This window comes from Salarias fasciatus, chromosome 5 (assembly GCF_902148845.1).
Source record: "Salarias fasciatus chromosome 5, fSalaFa1.1, whole genome shotgun sequence".
Classification (NCBI taxonomy): Eukaryota; Metazoa; Chordata; class Actinopteri; order Blenniiformes; family Blenniidae; genus Salarias; species Salarias fasciatus.
Window position 1 is genome coordinate 26,917,501 of NC_043749.1, and position 25,340 is coordinate 26,942,840.

Consider the following 25,340-nt stretch of genomic DNA (forward strand, 5'->3'; position numbering starts at 1 on the left):
TAATATTCACATCTGTCATGTTGAGAAATCTAATTATCAGTGACTTTTTCCTTCTGTTTTAGCAACAGCGTTGTTTCTATTTGGCTGCTCGCTTTTCCAGGGGTCACCATCGAGTCACTGCAACTCGGCGCATGCAATTGCGGCAACAACCAAGATCAGCAAGTCAAGTTCAGGACTCATACCGACGTGCCATTTCGGAAAAACTCAATTCTTTAAATGTTCAACAAGCATTCAATATCTCATTTGCAAGAGTCTTTGTACAAGGTGTTGGGTGCGGGCTGCCCTCCTTCAGCCTCACTACTAAAACATGCTGCAGTCTCCTGTCTTTAAACTCTATGTGGAAAGGTCCCCAAGCTGCTACATCTCAGATAGTCTCATTTGGGTACCTAGTACCTAATATAGAGGCACAGCACTTTGCCAATAAATGTACAGTGTAAGCCTTGTACAACACGACACACTGGTCCTGTTCTAAAGGCACAGACACAAGTGTGACCAGTACTGACAAGACAAGGTACCAGGATGGATTTCAACCAAACAGCTTTTTTTTTTTTTTTAAACATTAATGATTATAAAAAGAGAGAAATTTAGAGATTTAGTCACAATGTTAATCCGAACGAGAAACGTGTTATTTCAACTTTGTGCAAAACGAGCAGACTACATAACCATGTGATAACATTTCCACGTGTTGTTCCTTTGTTTTTGTACAAAACAAAAATAACGCTCCGAGTCATTTGTTTTCCGTTTCGCGTGTCGCCGTGGTCTTCTCTCGCTGGACTGCAGGCAGCTTGGTGGCTCCATCAGGCGCTCGGTTAGAAATGCGTCTCCTTCTCTGAGATGGTGGATATTTTCCCATCGACCTTGAGTTTGGCATCATTGGCGGCGTACGGACTGAGGGCTGCGAGCTTTCCTCTCATCTTTAGGTCTGCGCTGGGAGTGGTCAGCTTCTTCATTCTCTGCAGGAGGAGAAGGAAAGATGAGGTGAGAAAAATAAAAAGCCCTCACGAGGACAATCTGCGGAAAAACTGTCAGGTGGAGGAAGTTATTAAACATATCGGAGCTTTACAGCAAATGAGATATTCATCATTGACCAATTTTCGCTTTATTTTAATATTATAATGCACTTTCAGTTGTCTTTTTTAACATGAAAAGCGAGTTAAAGATTGATTTGATTTGATTTGATTTGATTTGAGTTGATTTGAGTTGAGTTGATTTGATTTGATCAGTGGAAAAACAAATTATCTGGTGGAGGGTCGCTCAAAAAGTCAAGATCTGAAGTACAAAACAGGAAATGTTTTGTAATATAAAGTCCTGGAGAGCCAGCTGAAGAAATGTCCCTCATCACAGTAACAGCAGGAAAATTTTGCACAAGCAAGCGATGAAATAATAAACAATCAAACCTTTTTCAGAGATATTTCAACACAATTCCACTTGTGTTTTAATAAATTAGCATCAACTCCTCCAGCATTATGCATGATCCGGACGACTCGCCCAATTTTCCATATTAACAAAGGCCAGGTGGATAGTGTGTGTTATTTTTTGTCTTTCTCAGATGCAATATTATATACGTCTTGTTGGGACACCCGCTCCCACACCTGACATTACCCCTCACGTAATGCCATGTTTGCACTAATTTATATTTGTGCAAAGCTTTACTAGATCTTTATAACATAGCATCAAATACAGTATGTCACTCAGGCACAGTTAAAGGAATTCTTAATTCTTAAGATTGTGTGATTTCAATATACTGTATCTAAACATGTCACAAATAGATAACAAAAGCCAAACAATCTGTATTCCTATAGCTTTTCCCATACATTGTTTGGATATAAATGTGCTCACATTTTTTGTCCTTTTGTCAGTTATACAATTTTTTTTTCTTTTGCCGAGAGCAGTGCTCATGTGTCATGTTGATTTTTCTGTTTGTCTACTTTTCATCATGTTTGAGGTCTGCCAGAGGAGACGACTGTTCATCTCATATCAAAAAAAAAAAAACTGCAATATGTTTATGTGATCTGTCCCCGGGCAAAGACGGGAGATCATCCCACTGTGTTGCAATCCCAGTGAGAAAGACCAACGGGAGAGATAAGACTGCAGCTTCCTCAATGCAGTGCTGTTACAATTCTCTTGTTCTCATCTGTATTTTTCCATTCAAGGTAAATTCTTATCAGCAAAGGTCTTACAGCACAATATATATTTATTCCAATTCAAACAAAGCCACTATTTAAAATGAACTGAGCAAAAGTAGAAAACCCTTTCTGCAGTCAGTCATCTGGTTTATCAGCAAGCAGCTCTGATGGTACAGAGGACCATTAGTGCCTCGAGAGAGAGAGCTGCTCCCACATGTGAGAAGGCATTGTGGAAAAATACAGAGGTTTAAAAACCGGTGCTCCCATGCAGACAGCAGGGCAAAGCCGGGCCGCAGCCTATTGCATGCTGGTGTTTGTGGAGTGACGTTACCTCAGAAAAGGTGCCGGGGGTCTGCCAAATCTTCCAGATGATGCCCAGAGGGATGCAGACCATGGAGGACATGGCCATGAACCAGCCGATGCCGTAGCCCCAGTCCGGGTAGGTGTACACGTTGTTGTACTTCAGCGGTTTGTATTTAATCAGGAAGAACAAGAAGATCCCCTGCAGCACAAAAACACACTTAGTTTGCAAATGTGGTTCAGACTGAGAGGCTGATCGTTAAAGGAGACCGCAGCTCATTTAATTTTCTCTGATTGCCGTGCTAATAATATCCCTTCAATTTAAGGCTGGATTAAATGTTTCTGCGAAAATCTAAATTACAGTGTGGTTAAAAAAAAAAAAAAGAGTCAGCAACACAATACAGCTACATATTACAAATCACAGTAATGCAGAAAGGTCTGATCCATAATGCATTTCAAGAGCATTCATGAGGAATTATAATAAAATGTTATCAATATTGGTGAATACATTGTGCTTGTCATTCATAACGTTTTAGGCGTCGCCCAACTTCATGGTGTTTGACTGAATTCACTTACTGAAAAGGAATACAGTTCATAAAAACTCAGATTCATATTAGAATATCATACTTTGTACATCTGAAAGTATCAACATTTATATAAATATGTTGGCAAAACCTGAACTTTTGAAGAACTATATTATCAACTTACAGTAAACAATAACATAGCAATGCCCGAAAATGTGACATCTAAACACAACCATACACTCCTACAACCACTACAACCATAGTTAAGACAGAGTGCTCCATTGTGTGTATTTTAAGTGAACAAATATGACCACTATGTAACCCATTACTCCTATTCCTGAAAACAGAACTGCACAAAAACTGATAAACTTCAAAGAAATCACTGTTTTCTTTGAAACTTTCACAATTTTCTTGGTGGTATGGTGGGTCGGACTGGAGTCTCTTTCAGGCCAGTTCTGGCCCATGTGCCTTATGCTGAACGCCCCTGATTTAAGACTAGTTTGTGGCTAGTTTGTGAATTTGCCTGCCTGTCTCTGGGCGTTTGTTCCAACTTGGAATTCCACCAGAAAACACTGTGGGTTTCTATGAAAACACCATAAATGATCAGCTAATGACACATCTGCCCATAATCCTTTATGAACCTTGTCAAATAACATTATGGGCGTTTACAACATGTTTTATAATGTAATATAATTCCATAATGATGCATTTTATAGCAGACCTTCAGGAAAAGAATTACAGTAATCTGTATGTGGCAATAAACTTCAAATATCTTTACAATGAGCCAAAAAAGGTTCTTTGTTTTCATAAATGAGCTTCCATGAATTAAATTCAGTGTAAGATAAGAACGCTAATCCTTTGCAGATGTTTGTCTGACATGACATTCGTACTCTACTACACGTGCGTCCTCAGGTTGAAGATGCTGCTGCTTTGGATTCGTGTTGAACTGAGACTCACAGCGCAGATGCCCGGGGTCAGGATCATCCAGCACCACTTGATGAAGAAGACAGGCTTGTAGCCGATCATGTCCTCAATATTCAGATAGAATCTGTCACTACCTGAAACACACACGAGAGTCACTCTGAGCTTCAGAATAATGATGTGATTGATGCCTGCTGACAGTTTGTGGAAGTCCAAACAAAAACTGTTGACTGACGAGGAAGAAATGTGTTCTGATATTTTACATCACAATGAGTGAAAACATTCTGTGATCGTCAAAGTCACACACAATGTGGGTATGTTTTGGCTGTATTTTGTATTGGATTAAAAAAAAAAAAAAAAAAAAAGAATGACCTAAATCCTACTATGAATCAAAACCCATTATCTTTATTCAACAATCAAAATTCAGATCAAAGAGCTCATTTTACAGAAAAAAAGTAGCTGTTTTGTGAAGAAAACAGCTTTTGTGTTGATAGTTGTTTATTAACATTATTTTATCACTGCATGTGTTTGAGACCGTTCTCCAGCAGAGGGCAGAGAAGAAATGTTCTTCCACAGAGGAGGGTGAACCCAGAACACAAGGTGCCCTGGTTTGGTAAATAAAGAGAAATCATCTGAACACTATCAACAGTGTTTTAATGTAGTTTGAGTGGAAACCAGTGGAAATCTTACCGTACACCCAGCCGATACATATGGACTCGAAAATGGCCACAAACAGCAAACACATCCCGCTGGCAGCGTAAGCGTCGAACAGCTGGAAGACGTACATCCCGCCCTGATGGGAGCGAAGCAGAGAGGAGTCAGCGTTTCTGTTACAGCTGCTAAAAGGAAAGCCACTCAACTTCAGACACAGAGTGAATAACGGTCTGCTGGATGAGGATTTATTACAATCACACACCACAACCGCTCAACTCTGGACTGAACTCCAGTGGTGAAATCTTATTTAAGTTTCAAAGAGAAGCACTTTACAGGTGCGGTAAGTAATGCTGTGTCACATAGGAGTTTGTCCACATGTGGAGTTTAAATCTATATGGTTTATTATCTAAAAGACTTGAACTATTTCAGTTAATAACTTGGGTTTCCTTCACTGTTTATTGATCTCATCAGTAAGAAAATATCTCAAAAGGATAAATGTCACATATTTGTGAGTAAAGCTGTAAATTGTAAACAGATTTACTAACACTGACTATTGAACACAGTCACAAAGACAGAACTCGCATCTATTTCTTGTCAAGGCTCTGTATCTATTGAACACGTAATTGCTTTAATGATTAATAAATATGCTCTCACTTACTGTTGAACAAGCGTCTCGTGTTGTTTCGTTGGTTATTTCTGATGCAAATGGTAATACAGACTGATTTCACAATGCTTTCATGTGCCTCGTGCATGACTTGCAGCCGGCTCGATGTTTCATTTTTCTGAAGGTTTACTGTTTGAAAAGGCTGGTTATTTTGAGTTTCAGTGTGAATGATGTAATGTTGCACAGATGTTATGCTGTTGCCTGTAAAAGATCTCCGCACATCCTGTACTTAAGGCGTTTTTAAATATCAGAGGGAAAAACATCCTAAGTCTATCTGATGTGATCAGACTTTAGGAATATAACATTATGTCTTCCATATTGGAGGAATAATTTTGCTTAAAAAAAAAAAAAAAAAGAAAAAAAATTCTGATCAGAATAAATGTATTTTTGGCTTTCCCCCCCCCCCCGTGTCAGTTAGTTTCAGTGGTTATCATGTGTATTATGGCACCCTCCACCTGGTGTGCTTCCACTCAGGATGGCTCATCTGTTCTCTCTGCCTCCACTAAAAGGGCCATCATGAATAAAACCTCACATGCATCTGAGAGTGGGATTACATCACGGCTCTGCAACGGCAGAAAACAGCTGAGAATTTCAATAAACTATCTCCAGATGAGAATTGAACCACACTCTCAGGAGACGTCTGATTGGAAATGAAGAGTGGGCGGAGCGGCGGGAGATGTGGAGACGATGACAAACAGAGGCGAGGCCGCTGATCAGCCAAATGGATTCTACTGTGCTCCAGAATCAAATCAAATCTTTCCCTGCTGATCCGGGGCAATTATGGCTCGCCAGATAAAGAATGATGTATTAACAATGGGTAGATTTACGCCACAGCATGAAAAGCCTCACTGATAGAAAAACAAGGCCTTCAGTACCACAACGTCAAGCTGAAAAGCACAGCAGGACTCAGGCTGTTTAATGACGGTGTATTTAACACTAACTTTAGAAAACAAAGGCAAAAATAATTCAGATAATAGAGACTTAAAGATAACTTTTAAAAAAAGAAGTTGGAATAAATATTTTATTCATCAAGCTGATTCATTAATATGACAATACAGGCATTCATTCATTCATTCAATCGTCTATTCATCAGATATAGCGTACCTTATCAAAGACTGATGATGATGATGATGAAGACGTCAACAGTGACGATGAAGACAGTGAAGGGATGGTTACAGTGGTGATGATGAGGATGATCACAGAAATGATGAAGATGCAATTTCAAATATGCAGCACTGAATAACCCATTTCTCTTTTTTAATCTAAGTCAAGGTGAACCACAATATAAAGCCACTTTAGAGAAACAGAGGTCTAAATGGAGCAGATTGTGTGTATTAATGCAGGTAGATAAAGATCTGGCATTATCTGATCATCTGAGACTTACCTCCATACACATGACGAGTCCTATGATGAAGGACACCACAGACATGCCCAGAATCAGGTACTCTCTGCGGTAGCCCCTCCGGAAGGTTTCTGGGTACATGTCCACCACGGCCGTCACTAAGCTCTCCACACACACAAACTAAGAACAAACAAAACAAAACACAGTCATTTTTTTTGTCCAGGAAGCATTTATCTAGTATCTTCTGCTCTGTTTGGTCCACCTGCAGAGATCCTCGTGCTATCACGGCTCCTGAAAAACCCATTTTTACCTCCTGATTGTTTTTGCACAAAAACTCCCCTGCATTACTCAGAAAATTTGTTGCGTGATCTCCAATCTGCAGTCCAGCTCGACTGTCAAAAACTGAAACATCTGAGCAAACTGGAGGCCACTGAAAGAGCGGCAGCTCACCTGACTGTCCAGGCCGAGGAAGATGAGCATCATGAAGAAGAGACAAGCCCAGAGCGGAGACAGAGGCATCATGGTCACGGCCTTGGGGTATGCAATGAATGCGAGACCAGGGCCTGCACGATGCGGACAGGACAAATAAAGGTCTGACGGTAACTCTGAAGAGCTGCTGTCCCAAACCTCCCAGTTGGGCAAAAAAACCATCAACATTATGATGACGATGATTTAAAAGCATTAGCACAGTCATTTTGTCATCTCGTCTTGGATCCTCTATCACCATATCCTCCCCTTGTTTTCTAATCAAGGTGCAAAAAAGTCGATAATAAAGTAGAATCTAAAATAAGGATGTTAAACGTTGGGCTCCAATCTGACTGAAGTGTTTGTGGTTCCTGAACTGAAATGTGTTTGTCAAGGTTTCTCATTCTACTGTAAGTATGACCAATTTCATAGAAGCAGCCATCATATTTTTAAGGACTCCCATGTGGTGAAAGTTTCTTAAAAAGGCATTGTTGAAAGCCTTAAGCTGTGTCCTCACTCTGCTCCAAGACAAACAGTTCAAATCTCACACCCTGTCAAGTTTACTGAATCATTCATGCTAAGTTGAATAAATCATAATATAGAGCTCTGAGTGTGGAGTTATATAACTATGCATGTTTATCCATTTAGGGCGATGTGATGGTTGAGTGCATCAAGACTTAGAGATGCTGCTTCCGTCTGCTCAGTTCGGATTTTTCAGATTCTGATCCCGAAAAAAAAAAAAAAAAATGCTGTCCACGAAATTCTCACCAGATTCTGCCACAGCCTCGATGGGAACATTTTGCTCGTAGGCCATGAAGCCCAGCACTGAGAAGATGGCGAAACCAGCCACGAAACTGGTGCCGCTGTTCAAGCAACACAGCATGATGCAGTCCCTGAGGAGCCAGACAGGAGACAGAGCTTATTCACCAGAAGACAGAAAGTAATGGAGTTAGGATATGTAATTGAGAGAGACTAAAATGCCACTTTAAGGTACAAATCTTTTCAATCTCAACTACTTTTCCCTGCAGAGTTTACCATTCAGCGTATATAATGTATGTAAATGTGTACATTTGAACTTTTTTTAGATGTTTCTAGCATCTACTGCTTACCTGTAGCAGTTGTTGTCGTAAGCATTGTAGCTTCCCAGCGCAGTGAGACAGCCCAAGCAGATGGCATAAGAGAAGAAAATCTGAGTTCCTGCATCCACCCATACCTGATATGAAAACAGATACAAAAGTAATGTGCAGACAGAGAAACGAACATTTTTCAATCAAGATCAAAAGTTGGAACTAATATCTCCTTTTCTGCAAGATACTATTCAGACACAGCAAATAAACAGTCAATGGAGTGGATCCTGTTTGCTTTTTCCTGTTCACTTATTTGGACAATTTGCATTTTTAATCAAAGTCTGAATTTCACAAAACAGAAATCTCCTGTGAGATACAGCAGTGAGAAGTAATAGTTTCCCCAAACATGAACTGTCTCCAGATGGAGAATTTTAGTATAATTCTCTCTAGATATGTTTGTTTTCTGCAGGAATCCTTCCCACAGTGCAAAAGCACATATGAGGTTAACTGAAGAGTCGACATTTCTCGTCTGTGTGTGCTGAATGGAAAATGGTTGAATGGAAAAGTCTAATGCTGAACGACATTAGGTTGAAGGTGGTTGCATCTTCACAGAAAGTCTTCTAGCATGCGCAGCGTCTGCTTGATTATTAAAGTTTGTGCTCGTTTTGGTCTGCAGATGGACGATAATAACAAAAAGGACGGTTCACATTCTCAGTTTTCTGATCCATCCTGCTTATTTTCTCCACTATCACATCTCAGCATGTTCTAAACAAGCCGTTTTGTGTGATGCATATTCTTAATTTAATGAAATGAAAAGCCTTCATCTTGTCCAGTGAAACTCCTCTCCTTTTTTTTTTTCTTTTTATCCTTGATCCTCCCAGTGACTTGGTAATGAAATTATGGCTCAGCTCTGCCGTCCTTCCTCCCCTCAGAGAGTCACACAGTGAAGCAGCATGAATCATGGATTAAAATCCTAAAAGTAGCTGCAAAGTCTTCCACTGGCTAAATATTCACATTACGCTCCACTAACCCCCCCTCTGACACTGTTTGTTTCCTGGGATTAGAGTGGAGCACAACATTGTAATAAAACGCTTAATTAAACATTAAGTGTGTGCTTTTTGTCTCACACACACACATGCACACACACACACACACACACACACACACACATACACACAATTAACTTCAGACACATGGAAACCAGAGCATGCAAGAAAAGAAAAGAGTCAAGTCGTTCATTATGAGATGAAGTTTTATCTTTAAAGGGTCGGTATCTTGAGTTGAAGTCATGCCGTTGTTGCACATTAGGTGGCAGTGTTGAGTCGGTTTGGTTGGAGTCGTCCCTGGATTTCAGAGTTCTGGCTTTTCTTCATTTTGGTTGCATGTTTTCATCATGCTAATCTAAAGTTTTCGGTCTTGTTTACACAACAACATGTTGAAGTAACAATGGACAACCTTCAATGTTCTGTTTACGCAACAGTAGTGCTCAGAGTCACCACTTTCTAAAAACTGCTCCCAAGATGAAACTTTGAAAAAAAAACATGCACATGTTTGCATCAAGTAGTTATACTGTTTTCCATATTTTTGGGTTAATTAGACTTTGTGACGCTCTCAGAACCTGTTTTGTCATTTAAATGTGAAGAGTTGTTTCTGTGTACAGTTGGATGTTGTTTTTCATTCCATTGTTTAGATTTCTATTAAAATTGCCATTTCTTCTAAAATGTCTCTCATTTTCACCCCTCGAGCTGCACATAATCTGTCTTTATGTTACAGACTGAACTTTCTGGATATGCTTTCACTAACAGTTCTTATCACTAAATAGTTTTGTTACATAACTACCAGGTTGAGTGACTCCATGGGGATTTACACATGTTGGATTCTTCACTGCGAAAGATTTAAAATGTGCATTATGAAAGCAGTTTGTAGTGCAACACAGGGCTCCGGAGCCCACAGGATAGCATGGGGTGCTAGCGGATTCAAACTTAATGCAGCATGGCTCTTTGAAAACTCTCCCACATCACCATTCAGCCACTAATCTCATTTCCCCACCGAAAAACAATTAACAAACGCAAGGTCTTCGCTCCCTCCTGGGAGTAACCACGGTAACTTCTGTGACCTCACAAACACAGGACTGTTCCTGTGGAAGAACAGGCCTTTCTCTCCTAATGTTCATTAATGTTCCCTTTAGTTCCCTCTCGGCTGATGGCCGCACAGCGCAGGGAAACCTTAAAGGCCCAGGCTCGGAGAGAATCACTTGTTGATGTTGTGCCTAATTTGGCCGGCTTGTGTTTGGTTATGTTGGGACTGTGGCTCCAGGAAACTTTTCTGCTGTGTGAAAGCTGGATGACATTGGCTGTAAGATAGTGTTCTTGTAATGTAAATGTACCACTCTTGCTGCTCCGCACGTCCCCGACCCCCACTTCGTTTTTTTAATGGAAGAGATCAATAATTTTATTTGAATATAGCTGATATGAATCAATTGTTTTGTGTCTTTGCTTTTGAGCCACACACAGATGAAAGCATTCTTATTTATCTACAGTCCTAAACATGCATACGACTGCTATCAAGTGAATACTCTTATTATCCAACTCCAACCGAAGAGTTAAACCGTTCGGGCCTGATCGTCTGGAACTTTGTGCACGTGATATTTCATGTACAAACTTGTGGCTGATGTAATAACAGGATGCACTGAGGGCGACTTCTCACAGAAGAGCAATCATACAACATGGCATGTTATTTACAGTGTCTCCTGTTTTAATGCGTTTTAAATCATGGTACAAACCAGCTTCCTCTCCTGGTGTCTGATTGCTGATCCCCGGCCTGATGTGTTTCACCTCTGAGTGACTGACTGTCTTCGCCTGGTGGCTGTGGTATAAAACGCTCATCTTCTATGTTCTGGCTTCTACTTTCTGTGTGTGAGCTCTCTAGTATCTTTCCAGTTCTATAGGATTTTGTTTTGTTTTATTTTTTTGGGCTTGGAATTAAGATAAGCTTCTGTTCCACTGACGGTGGTGTCTGGCGTCTTCAATCCTTCTCTGAGGCAAATTCAACATTTATACTTTTTTTTTTTTCTCATCTAAACTAATTTCTGACCACAAAAATGTAGGGAGGGATGGATGTAGTTGTAGTAGTTCAAATTTAAGCCAACAGAAATGTCAGATGCTTTGTAGTTTGACTTGATCACTGCAATCATTAAAGGTTGAGCGTATTGTTTGACAAAGGTCAGGCTGAGTAAAGTGGACTCTCCCGCCAGAATGGGCTACTTTAGGGAAAACAGCGTTAAAAGTACTGAAAAGAAAGAATCATAAAACACTGGAGAGAATTGGAGCAGGAGGGAGTACTTTCCAAAAATGGCAGATTTTCAGCAGATATACCTGAACTGTAAATATTTATTCAGTAAACAGTCATCTGCCTATATTGAAATAACTTTAGTTTAAGACATAAAGTTGCAATTCGTTTGGATAGTTGAACACTGTCTTACCTTAACTGACCTTGGTACAACTCCAATCACAAGTTCACAATTGTTGCTGTGGTGACAAGTTCAGATCTATTATAGAATCTTTTAGCAGATTTTATTTTTTTCCAATGCAGCAGGTATTTAAGACTAAACACAAGAAAAAGAAAGCTCTAGTCTGACCGATTGCCCTGTTGCTGAACTTATACATAAACTCTTCTGTTTCTGAGGTTTGAGGACTTGTTGATCCGGGTTCTGGAGGATTACATTCCTGCATGATTGCGCTCTGATTAGTGTGTTAATGGGTTTTCTGGAAAGTTTTATTATATCATTCGTTCGATTCATTTGTATTGGAGCAGGAAGAGAATGCAGGACTGCGGCCTTTTCAACACATTACAGAGCAGGGTTCTCTAATTTTAGAACTACCCCTCCTCAGAAACCATGAAACAATTTTTTGTTGTTGTTGTTGTTGTTGTTGTTGTTGTTGATTCACTCTTCTACATTTTCTCTGGCTCCTCACAGCAGAGGCCTCTACTGTACAGTGAAGACCCCTGAGGTAAAGGATGTTAAAACAATCATACATTCATGGTGGAATTTGCTCGGAGAAACGGGTGGAATAACCCCTTTCTGGTCCAAATATTCCTCATTTGACTTGATTAATTAACAAATGCAGAACTGTTTATCACCGGTGTCACCACGTGAACATATTTCAAAGTGGGCTTGTCACTTGCTTCTGCTCTATTTACTGCTTTTAATCAGAAAGTGCACCCTGTGTAGACTGTATCTTCTCTGAACTGGTATTGATTGCTGTTGTTCTCTGATGGATTTGAATGACAGAAACTTTGGTTTCAAGGAAACTGATGTGAACATCAATACACACACACACATCTGCAGCTGTGCAAAGAGAAAACTGTATGTGAGACAGTGTGAGAAATGAGGAGGAGGATGCACAGTGCAGGGTGGAGGACGGTGGGCAGGGAGAAAGGAAGAGGGAAAGAAAAGAATAGTGAAGGCATGATAAAGTTCAGTGGTGTAAAAAAGAGAGGCCAACACCCTGCCACACACGCTCCGCACAGCCCGGCGAACAGAACAGAGCCCCGATTGTCCCCGAAGGAAGCCAATTTAACATCGGTGTCAGAAGTAATGTCCTCTGCCAAGCAGCAGCGCTTCTTTATCGCTCTCCTCCACAGAGCCCCTACGCCGCTGTTTGTGTCTTTGTCAGTCCCCGTTTCTCACTCTGTCACCGTTTATCTGCGTCACCATTTCTCTCCCTCCAGAGGAGTCGCAGATGCCTCCGTCAGCTTTACTGTAAAACACCTGTCGAGCCTCCTCAATAAAGAAAATCTGTCCCTTCAAACAGCCTACTGTTTCAGGGTGAATCCACTGAATGAGAGCACGTCCCAACAAACAACTCTGATCATCTCTCGTTTATCTGTGAGAAACATTAATCTTTGACATCTTTAACTTGTGAGAAACATGTTGGTTGCACAGTATTTCTATTAAATTATGAGTCCACAAGTTTTGCTTGTTATCATGTTGGAAGGATCTCACTCCAGAGAATAGTTGTTGAAATTAAAAGTGTAAACAATTAGTTTATAAAAGAAGCAGGGGTTGATATGAAGCCTGTTCAACAAGTAAATTCTAAATTAAACATTGAACTTAAGACATCAGCTAAATTTGCAATGTATAACAACACATAAACAAAAACAGCAGACCCACACTCTGAATCAGCAATACTTTAAGGTATGCATATGTATTTACCATTCACTCACTCACTCACTCACTCACTCACTCACTCACTCACTCACTCACTCACTCATCAGTCTCCATCATGCTGTCATGACACCACATCCACTGACATTTTCAAGGGCTGCTGTTGCCTAGCGACCTCAAATGTCTGTCTTTACCAGATGAGGTCAAGAAGTCTCTGCGTGTGTGTGCGTGTGTGTGCATGCGCATGTGATATTACAGCACCTCTCTTAGCTGTAAATCCAGATCTGTCATCTCTTCCAACTCACAAAAAAAACAATCAGTGTGACTCAAGAGGCCATATTAAAATCTGAGCCACTGTTTCAGCCACAAAAGAAGAATTGTGGAAGTACTTCTTAAAAAGGGTGAAATCATACAACCTTGTTTCTGCTCTACAGCAATACATGAATGGTATTACTGTATGTGTAAATAAAGAGCCTGATGGCCTTCACAGTTACTCACAACGCCACCTGTCCCTCTGGACGCCACCCAGCTTTAAACAGGTGGGTGTGATGGGGGGGGGATAAATGCAGCCTCATGAGTCTACGCTCTTTAGCTTTCAGGTTTAACCTGGGAAGCTTTCATTAATACACACAAAAAAAGGCTTTAACTCATCATCACAATCACACTAATTCACCTTAAGCACACAGAAAATATGATACGAAAGTATAATATAGGTCTTCAGGGTAATGAAGTAGATCTTTCGCTGCACTAAAACGTAGAACTCATATTAATGATAGTGGCTCATGTTCTTCATGTCTGTGTTTCGTAGTACTTTTTAAAAGAAGATTAATTCTAGTCATTCATGCCAGTGAGACCTACTGAAGCATCTGCTAAATCTCTTAAATATGAACATGGCAGATGCTGTTAGTCTACTGACAAGATTCTGAGATACAGTAGGATTTTGACTGATGTTGATGTCTGAGGTGGAGACACTGGCTCCAGGCCTACCTGAGGGTCAGAGAGGCGGGAGATGTCTGGGTAGAGGTAGAACTTGATGCCGTCGAACGCTCCGGGCAGCGTCACTCCTCTGATCAGCAGGATCAACAACATGACGTAGGGAAAGGTGGCTGTCACATACACCACCTGCAGGAACAGACATGCACATGTGTTAATGTACAGGCACAGATTACCAAACAATGCCAGCATAAATTCTCAGAAAACTTACAAAAAGGTTGACCTGGAGCTGTGCAGAACCACATAGTGATACTATTATTTTGTTCTTTGTGTTATTTTATATTTGCATAGTAACACAAAGATGAAGGAACTCCAGAAAACAAAACAAAATACCAAACCATGCGTGTCTACACGCTAATGACGAAAAATTCAAGAGTTACACTGTACCTGGAAAACCTTTAAAATTAGTTGTGTTACTTTACTTTCTAAAAATGTTAACAACACTACCTGTAAGCTACATGGAGATGGAAAGTAATAAAATGTCACCTTCACCACTGTATTTCAGTCTCTGTACTTATTTTAATGCTGACTTTTGCTTTTCCTCTCAATTTAAACATGGAAATGAGTCGTTTCTGCTGCTTACATTCTTCAAACGGAAGCAGTGACTCCTTTAACCTCCTCGAAGATGACTCAATTACAGCAAAAGGATCGAAGCAGCTCATGGTAACAGTTATTCTCACTGAAGCTGCAAAAGCTGAAGAATTAAAGGGCGAAGGATTGAAGGGCGATGAAGTTTTAAATTAAAATTTTAAGGTTAGCCAGATTATTGCATATTTTTTAAATTATAGAATATCGTAGCTTCTGACTCACAACTATGATCCAAGGTCAATATTGATCTGTGTCGTTACGGATGATTAAGCAAACACTACAATAACAATGTATATCTGTGCACATGTGCACACATGCATGTGCATATGATCCCAGGCCCAACTCCATCAGCAACACCAAGAAAAGGCAGTGTGTGTACTGGCCAAACTGTCACTTTTTTTTCTGTTTGTTTTTACTGAGGTAAAGAAATGGAATTGGTGCTTTTCCTTCCTTTTTTTTTAACACAACCAAATATACTTGTTGACACCTAAAAAAAAACATACAAAATACTTAGAAAAGACATGTAGAAATGATTGTCCATTATTAATTAAAGCTGCCAGTCTCCCACAAACAGATAAGATCAGTTTTGAGTCAGAAGAACAACATAGAAAATCCTATTTTTGGATTATTTTGTGAAAACTTATCTATATAGCAGAGATGGCTCAAACATTGCATTGGTATAATTGGGACACACTATATAAGAAATGTATAGAATCTACACTGAAATTGTTGAATTGTTATTATTTTCTTTTTTCTGATTGTTCTGGTAACTTGTTGGTAAAAGGGAAGCTATCGTTCAGTTTCTGATTCCTATTTTCACAAACAAATAGCAATATAAGTGATATCCTAAAAAGCATTGTGTCGTCAACCAAGCTGAGCACAAAAAGCTTTTACCATGAATGAAAGATTAATAATAAAATTAATCTTTTATCATTTTTATGTTCTGTTGAAAACATAAAATGCAAAAAAAAAAGAAAAAAAAAGAAAAAGAAATCATCACTTTTCACTGTATACTTTTAAAGTTAGTGACAACATCGATTCGATGCTAAATGAACTCTCATGTGAAGCTTCTTTTACAATTTTTTAACCAGTATTAAAGCACTTTACAGCATGACCCACATCCACCTTTTTATATACAGGCATTCATGAAGACGGCTCACACGCCACTGGGAGAAGCTTTAACACATGAAAACCTGGGAATCAAACCAACAACCTGCTACACTACTCGGCCTCAGCTCTTCACTGGTGACTTCTGTTAATACGTTTGATTTTATCATTTGGAGTTTGTCTGGCAGAGTTACACTGAAACTTCTCAGAAATTCATGGAGTTGTAGAAAAACTGAAACTGTATGAAAGTCAGCTGAAAAATCTCAGCAGTTGATCTCTGTAACACACAAGGAGGAAAGTCTCATCTTGTAATCAATACAATGTAAACAGGAGTCAATAGTATGCTAAGATTTAAAAAAAAAAAAAAAAAGCAATTAAATGCTATTTAATTTTGCAATTTTCCATACAAAAATCCATGTAAAAACCAATTTTAGTAATTTTAGGATTCAAATAAATGTCCATATTGTTCCATCTATATATGAAAAATAGAAAATCCAACAATAAAAAAGCATCTATAAACAATATTTATTCACATTGTTATTCACATGTTGCAAAAGTGACAAAACGTTTTTTTCAAATGGTTTCTCTTATATGCATCATCACCGCCTCTTATACAGTTTATAAGTTCTGGTATAAAACATAAAAACTAGCATCATGTTCAAAGCTCACATGCACCACAGTCACTACCAGAGCCTTAGGAAATGTGCTCATCACATGTTTTTGTTTTATGTTGCAAATTTTGATGGATTGTCTTTGTCTTTGGGGCAGCAGTGACCCCTACTGGACAAACTTTGCATTATTTTTCTCACACAATCACCAAAGTCTTTTCTTCCAGGAACAATTTCACATCCACAAGAATGTTGACATTGAGAACCATTCAAGATCAAACTCCTGCATATATTAGTATTACATTCGGCTGTTAAACGGTTTCTTTACATGGAATGTCTTTCAGAAATGCCCTTCGGTTTTTTGTGATTTACTTCAGTTTTCTAAAGTGTTGCTGTTGACAGCACAGCACGTCTTTCTGTTTAGAAGTAGTTACTCTACATTTTGTAATGATATAGGTTACAGGGATGCATATAATCAGCAGCTCCTTCTATACAGTATCTATCTCCTGCCCACCGTCGAACCAACACCGTTTTTTTTTATTGAACTATTCAGGTTTTGCAGCGCTGTGTTCAACATCTCAAGACTCTTAGAAACCCAGCGAACAAAGACGCTAGGCCTCTTGGAAGGCAGAGGCGGGCAACATACATCCCCTGCCTTTCTGGCACGCAGTCAAAGTCCAATTGAGGACAGAACAGGACAGAACAGAGCCGGGCCAGGAGGGTGAAAAGAAAAGAAGGCTCCTCTGGACCCGTCTCCTAAACAGGAGAAGCCCAGAGGAGTGATGCTGGCAGTGTGGGAAAATGTGCTTCTCTTTGAAGCACGCACAGGAGTGCATGAGTACACACACACACACACACACACACACACACACACACACGCTCAGTCTTGTATTTCTATCCTTGTGGGGACCGTCCATTGACTCCCATTCATGTCTAGCCCCTAACCCTGACCCTTACCCTAACCCTAACCCACACCACAACAAAGCCTAACCCTAAAGAAATGTTTTTGCACTTTTACTTTTTTCAGTAACAACAACATGGTCAAGAAAACACTGTTTCTCCTACTTAGGACCGGAAAAAGGTCCCCACAAGGCACGTCGTTTCACGTTTTGCTATCCTTGTGGGGACATTTGGCCCCGACAAGGATAGAAATACGAGAACACACACACACACACACACACACACACACACGTACACACACACACAGCTTCATTCACAACATAGAAATGGGTGCGCAGACACAAGTACACACATGTACCAAACAATTCCGCTACAACCCGCTCACATTACTGTACTGCTGCAAGCTGCACCTTCATCAATGAAATGAATGGAAGCTTCTTGTTTGAGGGTGTGCGTGTGGGTGTGTGTGTGTGCGTGTGTGTGTGTGCTCATGAACTTTTGGGAAAGGGAAGTCGGGTGAACTTCTTAATCAAACTCCTCCAGAGTTCAGATCACTGGTGAGGAAATCGTGCGACACACACTCATTCACAAACCACACACTTTAAACCTTCCAAATGTTAATTGCAGCTTTGAAAATAGAAAAAAAAAAGTGTAGTTTAAAGTATGTGTGACATTGATGGAGTCTGTTAATCCTCACATGGCTTACAGGGAAAGTGTGGGAAAACCTGTGTCCTGGCCGGCAACATCCCTTCTTTAATTTGTCAAATAAAACGATTACAGATCCTAAACCTTCCCCCTCGCTTTCTTCCCATCTCTCTGGAGATGAAAAGGACAATATTCCATCGCGCCGTGAACTTCTGACGCTCCACATGCTCGTTCCCGCTCACCGCGGGTAAACATTTAAGCCACCACAAATTTACTGGTCAAACTTGCTCCTGCCTCACCGTAAATCTAACAGGAGGGCTTAAATGTGAGACAAACACGGTCAACAAAAGCAAACAGCTTAGCCGAGTCGGAACTGAATGGGCTCTGGGGTCTGTGGAAAAGAAAGCGTCTCTCTCTCTCTCTCTCTCGCAGAGAGCGAGCTGTGGTTAATTTCTCAGCGAGGGAGTGAGCAGGAGAGGCGGAGGCTGAGGATACACTCTGCATGCTCCTCATGAACGCTTTCCTTTCCTCCAGTGAATACAGGAATCAATCTTGGACCGGCTGCTAAAGCCCAGCCATGAAGAAGCATTCTCCCCTCTTACTTCACAGCCAAACAAAAGACACTTCATGGAGATATAGGCATTGCTGCCTGGTTGTTTTTTTTCCCCCCGTCATGTAGAATGTGAACCCATTAATTTTTCCCCACACACCTCTCTCCTCTTTTCTTCTTCGCTCTCTTTCTTTCCTCACTCCATCTCTATCTCTCCACTCATTCTGGCTCATTGAATCTGTGAGGAGGGTTCGAGGGGCTGCTGAGCACCCAGAGCGAGGTGCAGAGTCCCAACTTTCCTTCTCAAGGCTGCTCCAGGAGATACAGGAAAGGGATTCGAAAGGAGAGCGTAATTGGAGGAGAAATTGGACGTCGGCAGATTTTGTTTTGGAGAGCGCTTTACCTTGAGGCCGTTTGGAAATGAAAGCTGAACTGTCGAACAAATCCTGGCACACAAGCACGAGTACTACATTAACTGCATGAGCTGAAGCTTTGCAGTTTTAACAGTGCCGACATCCACACGGTTGGATACGCGCACACACACACAAACACAGACACACACACACACACACCAGTGAACATGCATCCCGCAGCCTCACCTTGCCAGTTGACTTGGGTCCCTTCCAGATGCAGAAGTAGCAGATGAACCAGGCCAGGGCCAGACACATGGCCAGCTCCCAGCGCATCCCCCCCATGTGCTCAATACCATCTGATATCTTCAGCACTCTCCGTCTGATTTGGCCCACAGAACACACATAATTACACACTCTGGTTTTCGCCGGTGCTCTTACAATCACACACAAGGTAAAAAAATAAAATAAAATAAAAGCACAGTCTTCAAAATCAGACATTAAACTATGTTAAAACAAAGTCTGAGACCTAAATATCTGCTTGAAGTTGTTCAGTATGAATAGAAACATTTCATCTGCCTCTGGTTTCACCGTATTGCTGAGGAATATCAGTGAATTCAACCTCATTTCTCACCAAACAAATGATCCGTTTTGAAGCGAAGATTTTGAAAACTTCCTCAGCATGTCTACAATATATTCAAATAAAATGGGAAAAAGAAGATTTTTTGTCCAGTACTGACAGTCTGTTAAAAAAAGCACAGTAATATATTATTTATTCTGTCAGTTTAAAACCTAAAAACATCTGTGTGTCAAAATGGAAGACATCTCTTTAATTAGTCTGCCACAATCAGCATATTGGATCTTATTATGGATCACTGATACTTGACTTTTTAACTTAAGTCAAGAACTGGTTGTCATTTTAACCCTATATAGGTCCCTCACTGAAATATTTGCAAAAAGAGAATTTCACTAATCTATTTTTGGTTAAGATTACTTCATGGTCTGCTTTATAATGATTGTGACCTTTCTAAATGATTAAAAAAAAAAAAAAAAACAGCTGGCAGTGAAGTATCCTTCAACCTGAGATCTGGTTCCTCCTGTTGTCTCTGTTTGTCAGACTCCCACATTAAGATCACTAAGATCAGAAGCTCCTGGCTGCCTTCGGCCGTGTCCTGAGCTGAACCTGGTGATGGATCTGCTGAAGTCATGCGAGCTTCACTGACGGAGGACGACATGCAGAAAGAGATGCCCTCTAAAATCAGCGGTATGTGGAGACTGTGGGGTTTTTACATGTCTGAGAAAATGTGGCAGTGAAGGTCCTGCAGGTAGAGATTAAATCAATGCAGGTCAGGAAAGAAGAAGTTTTCATCAAGCACAAGCAGGAAAGCCAGCACCATCGCACTGACCACAAAGACAACGCTGCATGTAGTCCAGCTGCGGATTGAAGGGAGTGACTGAACGATCAGTGTCTTTGATAATGATTAACCCGGGGTATCCTTTCTGATAAATGTAGTAAGTTCAAGTAATGTTTGAATTAAAAACAATTTTAAAAAAAAACTTCATATACTTCAGGATAGTTCAGAATCTTTAACTAAAAAAGTTTAATTGGTGTTTTGCTGAAGTAATTTATGCACACAAATGTCTCTAAATGAAGTTAGAAGATCTGCCGTGTTTGATTGTGATGTTTAGGCTCTTAATTTGACAAATTTAGAGCTAATAACTTAGAACAGGTGAAATATTTTGGTATTTCCTCATCTTGAGCGTCTCTCTGGAGAAATGCTCAGGTGAGCGTCATGATCAGAGGTAATGACATCATCACGGCTTGACGGGATTGGTGAATGAACAGTGCACTTCCTGTTTTATAAAGCGTCGCCAGGCAACAGCATTGATGGAGGATGAGAAGCGGGAGCCGGACCCACTGAGCCGCACCGCGCTGCCAAATCTCTGCCTCCGAGTTCACCCCCGGGGCTCCTGACCAGCCATTGATCACACTGACATGTTCTTGGTGGTCAGCCACAGGCCAGGTCCAACACGGCCCCCCCGTGTCCCTCCCTGGTCGGCCCAGGGGCCAAGATGTGAACGCTAATGTGTGTAAATAAACCTGTAGGAGTTCTAAATTGTTTATGATGAATGCATAGTGTGGACAATGTAACTTATGTGTATATTTCATATTTTTTACTAAAAACATAGAGCTTTTTTTATGATCATCCACATCACTGTCTTCATGCAGACCTCCAACTTCCTGACATCTAAAATAATCAATACCGGCACACTTTTAAATCCCTCTAACCTTTTTAAACAGGTGTAGCAATCTTGATAAATCCTGAATGTTACATTTTATATAGTCTTGCTTTCTTTTTATTATTTCATGTAAATATGATGTATCATTATTATTATTATTATTATTATTATTATTATTATTATTATTATTATTATTATTATCATTATTGTTGTTACTCTGGTAGCATAAAAACGATGTGAAACAAGTGTCTTGCAATATCATCCTTTTTAAAATGTTTTCACTTTGATAAAACCGTACTGTTTTAATGAATCACTTTGGTAATTCTCTCGAACTGTAAATTCATATAAATATAAAAGGAAAAAAATAAAAATAAGGTTGAATCTTTGAAAAAATATAAGTAGCTTTTCCTTGGTTGGTTTGAAGCATAAAACAGGATTTGGTAGTAAAATGCACGCTCTTTGGGGTCTGATGTTTGTTTATCCTGTATGTACAGTACCATCCTCCCTGCCTTGGCGCGGACTGAACGAAGCGTGGTTAGTCTCCATTTATGCCAAAGACATGGTGGTTGGCTCCTTTGCCGTGTCTTTCACCATGATCTGCGTTTTCGTTTGTTTCTGATCTGTCGATGTTATATCAGTCAAATTTAAACGAAGAAATGCCCAACAGTTTTAATATTCATCTCCTGGCATTTCAGTGTGCAGTTTTCCGAAGATTCATATGTTGGAGGCGAGTGAGATGGAGGCCAGCAGTGTGAACACAGCTCCTGGCAGCGGGACAGAAGTGTGGTCAGCATTACACACTGACAAGGCCTGATCCGCTGCCACACACATGGCTCTAGCTGGGAGGCAGCTGGCCTAGCACGGCCTGCTGACACACAGATATGAAAAGGGCTGACTAATTATTGGGGGTTTAGGTTAGCGGGGGTCAGGGAAGCGGCCTGGAGCCGTCAACAGCTCAGCTTCACACAATATGGCAGATTAGGACCTTTGATGAAGAGGTGATGTGTGGAAGGCTGCCGCGACCGGAACACAAGTCTATCAAGATTTTAAACCCCCAGAGATAAAAAAAAAATGGCACTCGGATCTACTTCACAGCTCACAATTTAAGACCAAACACATCGGAGATGTAACAGAAATAGAAGTAAATGGATACTCACTCCCAGAACTCAATGACGGGAGAGGATGCATTGGGGCTTGTGATGTTGGTGGCATTTTCTCCATAATAGTCAACACAATATTCTGTAAAGACAGGTTCATTTGCCAGATGGTTGCAAGATGCGACAACGGGCATAAAAATCTTCTCAGTTTTCTGGAATTTGTCGAGTGTATTTCCTCCCACCTGTATTCCAGTAGTGTCCACAGCCGGCCCACGGCAGCTCAGTGGTGAAGCAGTTGAAGAGGTAGAAAATGGCCCAGGCGAGGATAACTACATAGTACACGTTTAGATGAGCTTCGATCACCTGCGTCGCGTAGCCAATACCTGAAAAAACACAGAGGTAATGATAAACAAGAAAAAAAATGACCTAACCTTAGATCTTTCACATTTAATAAAACTTGATCAAAAAGCAGAATTATATTGCACTATTTCATCATTCCACCCACTCTGATTCTCTAAAGTTCACCGTTTCCACTTCAATTATTAAAATCCTGAGCGGAGTCTAAAAAAAGACAGAGAGAGAGCGTTTTCTCACCCTCGAACAGCGGGCAGACTTTCCTCCAGCAGGTGATGCCTCCCTCGCTGGTGAACTGACCCAGGGCAGTCTCCAGGAAGAACACCGGGATGCCGCAGCACACGAAGAAGATGACATACGGGACGAAGAACGCGCCTGTGTGAACACCAGCAGACCGATTCGTACGACAAACGCATGAGAAGCAACAGAATCCGCACGTCTGACAACAGCTCCAAAGTTAACATCTGCTCCAATACACTTGTGCAATAAGCGATTTCAAATGAAAACACTCATTATGAGGCTCACACTGCAGGATGACCTTTTCAGACGGGAAGACAGATCCATACTGTGCCGTCTAATAGAGCGTAATGAGGTAACCTGCCTCTTTTATTGACATCAACATGCATAATGGATGAAAGACTAAAGGACAGCCTTTTGAAACTCCTTGTGTCATTTTCAAATAGTGACGCTTCTCGTTTTACACAGGGAAAAACAGGAAGGTGTCTCCTGCTCGTGAAAAGTCTGTTTGTGGGTAATGGTGAAAGGATCGGTGGAGCAGGTCGTCTCCTCTCTCCACCTCCATGCAGGATCTCAGACAGAGGAACTGGAAGTTCACGGTTTAAGCCTCCATCCATCCACAGCGAGTGGGTTTATGTCTGTTTGTTGTTCTCTGTTCTCCTATTATTCAACCTCAACTGGAACAGCATTTCTGATTCTGGTTCTTAAGAAAAGTTTCCACCTTCTGGTTCTGCAGGTTTCTTCCTGTTAAGACCTCGGTCTCCTGTCTGCTCAGGTGGGATTGCTGGGTTTTCGTCTGTAAAGATGACTGTCTTGAACTATATATAATAATAAAACTGAAAAGAACTGAGTCTTCCAATCACAAAATTAGTAGTTCAGTCCCTGAATTCGTCATGTTGAATGTTATTGGGAAAAAACATTGAACCCCAAGCTGCTTCGATTGTTATGCAAACATATTTCCCCATTAATGTGTGATTAAATGGATAAAAGTCAATTTCCAATGTTCTAACTGTTCTCATCACAGAACAAAACGTTTCTATTCCATTGCCTTTCTGCAGCTGGACTGGCTTCATGTCATCAACAGGTGACCTTCCTGATCAACACTGATTCCCCACGCATCCCTAAAAAGCCCTTAAGGAAAACTTTCTTGCCTCCTCCATTCTTGTAGCAGAGGTAAGGGAACCTCCAGACGTTTCCCAGCCCGATGATCTCTCCGGCCACAGACAGGACGAACTCGATCTTGTTGTTCCAGTGCCCCCTCTCATTGTACCCCCCGTTGTCAAGGCTGGAGCTGGACCCCTCCGGGTCCTTGCTGTCCTCTGGTTTACCGTTTATAACGGGGCCACTCTTCTCAGCTGTCATGGCGCTCCAGCAGCCCGCTGAGAGGGAGAAAAGAAAGAAGGAAAAAAAGAAACGCACAAAAAAGGTTGACTTCATAAACTCAACTTCACTCACTTCACTTTTCTTGAAGTTTTTTTTTTTTTTCTATAGGAGACATCTGAATGCCAATTAATGCAAACCACGCCCATCTCACGGCTCAGACTTATGAGGAACAAGCAGTCTAATTAATTTTTACCAATTACGCAGCCATGTGGCCATTTCATCCTTCACAAGATCACACCAACGGAAAAAAAGTTAAATTGACAGCATTTGACTGATTAATCCTACTGTGAAGTCACAATCACAAACTACACAAACACGCATTTCAATGCATTACAATATCTAAACTCAGTATAACAAATATGAATCCAAACGCAAGTTTCTCCACTCACCAGTGTCTTGTGAAACGGTGGCGAACCTCCTGTTGGCTCCCGAGACGGTGCGCACTGACAATTACCTTTACAAGCGCGCAGAGTGGTTAAGCCTGACCAGGGGGGCGACAAGAGGAGAGAGGGGGCAAAAAAAGTGGAATAACGAAAAAAAAAAACACCAATGTGGATCCGCGCTGAGTTGAAGTGAGTTGGTTTGAGTCTCTCGTCTGTATAAAGGAAGATCCCAGACGTGGCGGAGTGGCGGTAGATCTTGCACCAGGCGATGGAGAACCTGCGACTGCGCTCCCACTCTCCGAGCGGTCCACTCTCAAGCGCCTCTGACTTGGATAAAAGCCATGTGGTAACCAATCTAGCGCGCACTCCAGCGTTACCACGGCGCAGAGCGCGCAGGATGGCACGGAGACGGAGGCGCGCAGCACACCAGCAGGAAAGATGATGGAGAGAACCAATTTAGACTGTACCAGGAGCAACAGCATTTCAACCAGCTATACTTCAAATCCACCAGTTAGATTTAGATTATTACTGAGTTAAATTTACAACTTGCAGCATGCAAGTTGTGAAAAATGCATGATTACTCATAATAATGCCAGTTTTAAACCTTATTAGCAAGAAAGAGTGTCAGGAATTGTTATCAAATGCATCTTTCACCAGGATATGTTGGAATTATG

General features: G+C 40.9%; 1 protein-coding gene across 1 annotated transcript; it reads right to left on the bottom strand.

Moving 5' to 3' along the window:
- Nucleotides 1-751: 751 nt before the first annotated feature.
- LOC115389353 (sodium- and chloride-dependent GABA transporter 3-like) lies at nucleotides 752-24,989 on the bottom strand. The gene is made up of 15 exons (XM_030092849.1): nucleotides 24,673-24,989; nucleotides 24,052-24,279; nucleotides 22,904-23,038; nucleotides 22,552-22,692; nucleotides 22,370-22,451; nucleotides 19,221-19,353; nucleotides 14,218-14,352; nucleotides 8,106-8,209; nucleotides 7,765-7,889; nucleotides 6,982-7,094; nucleotides 6,574-6,711; nucleotides 4,562-4,664; nucleotides 3,908-4,008; nucleotides 2,458-2,628; nucleotides 752-953 (listed from the first exon to the last, which is right to left on the bottom strand). The coding sequence occupies exons 2-15, from the start codon at nucleotides 24,260-24,262 to the stop codon at nucleotides 810-812; spliced, it is 1,836 nt and encodes a 611-aa protein (XP_029948709.1). The 5' UTR covers nucleotides 24,263-24,279; nucleotides 24,673-24,989; the 3' UTR covers nucleotides 752-809.
- Between the last annotated feature and the right edge of the window lie 351 nt (nucleotides 24,990-25,340).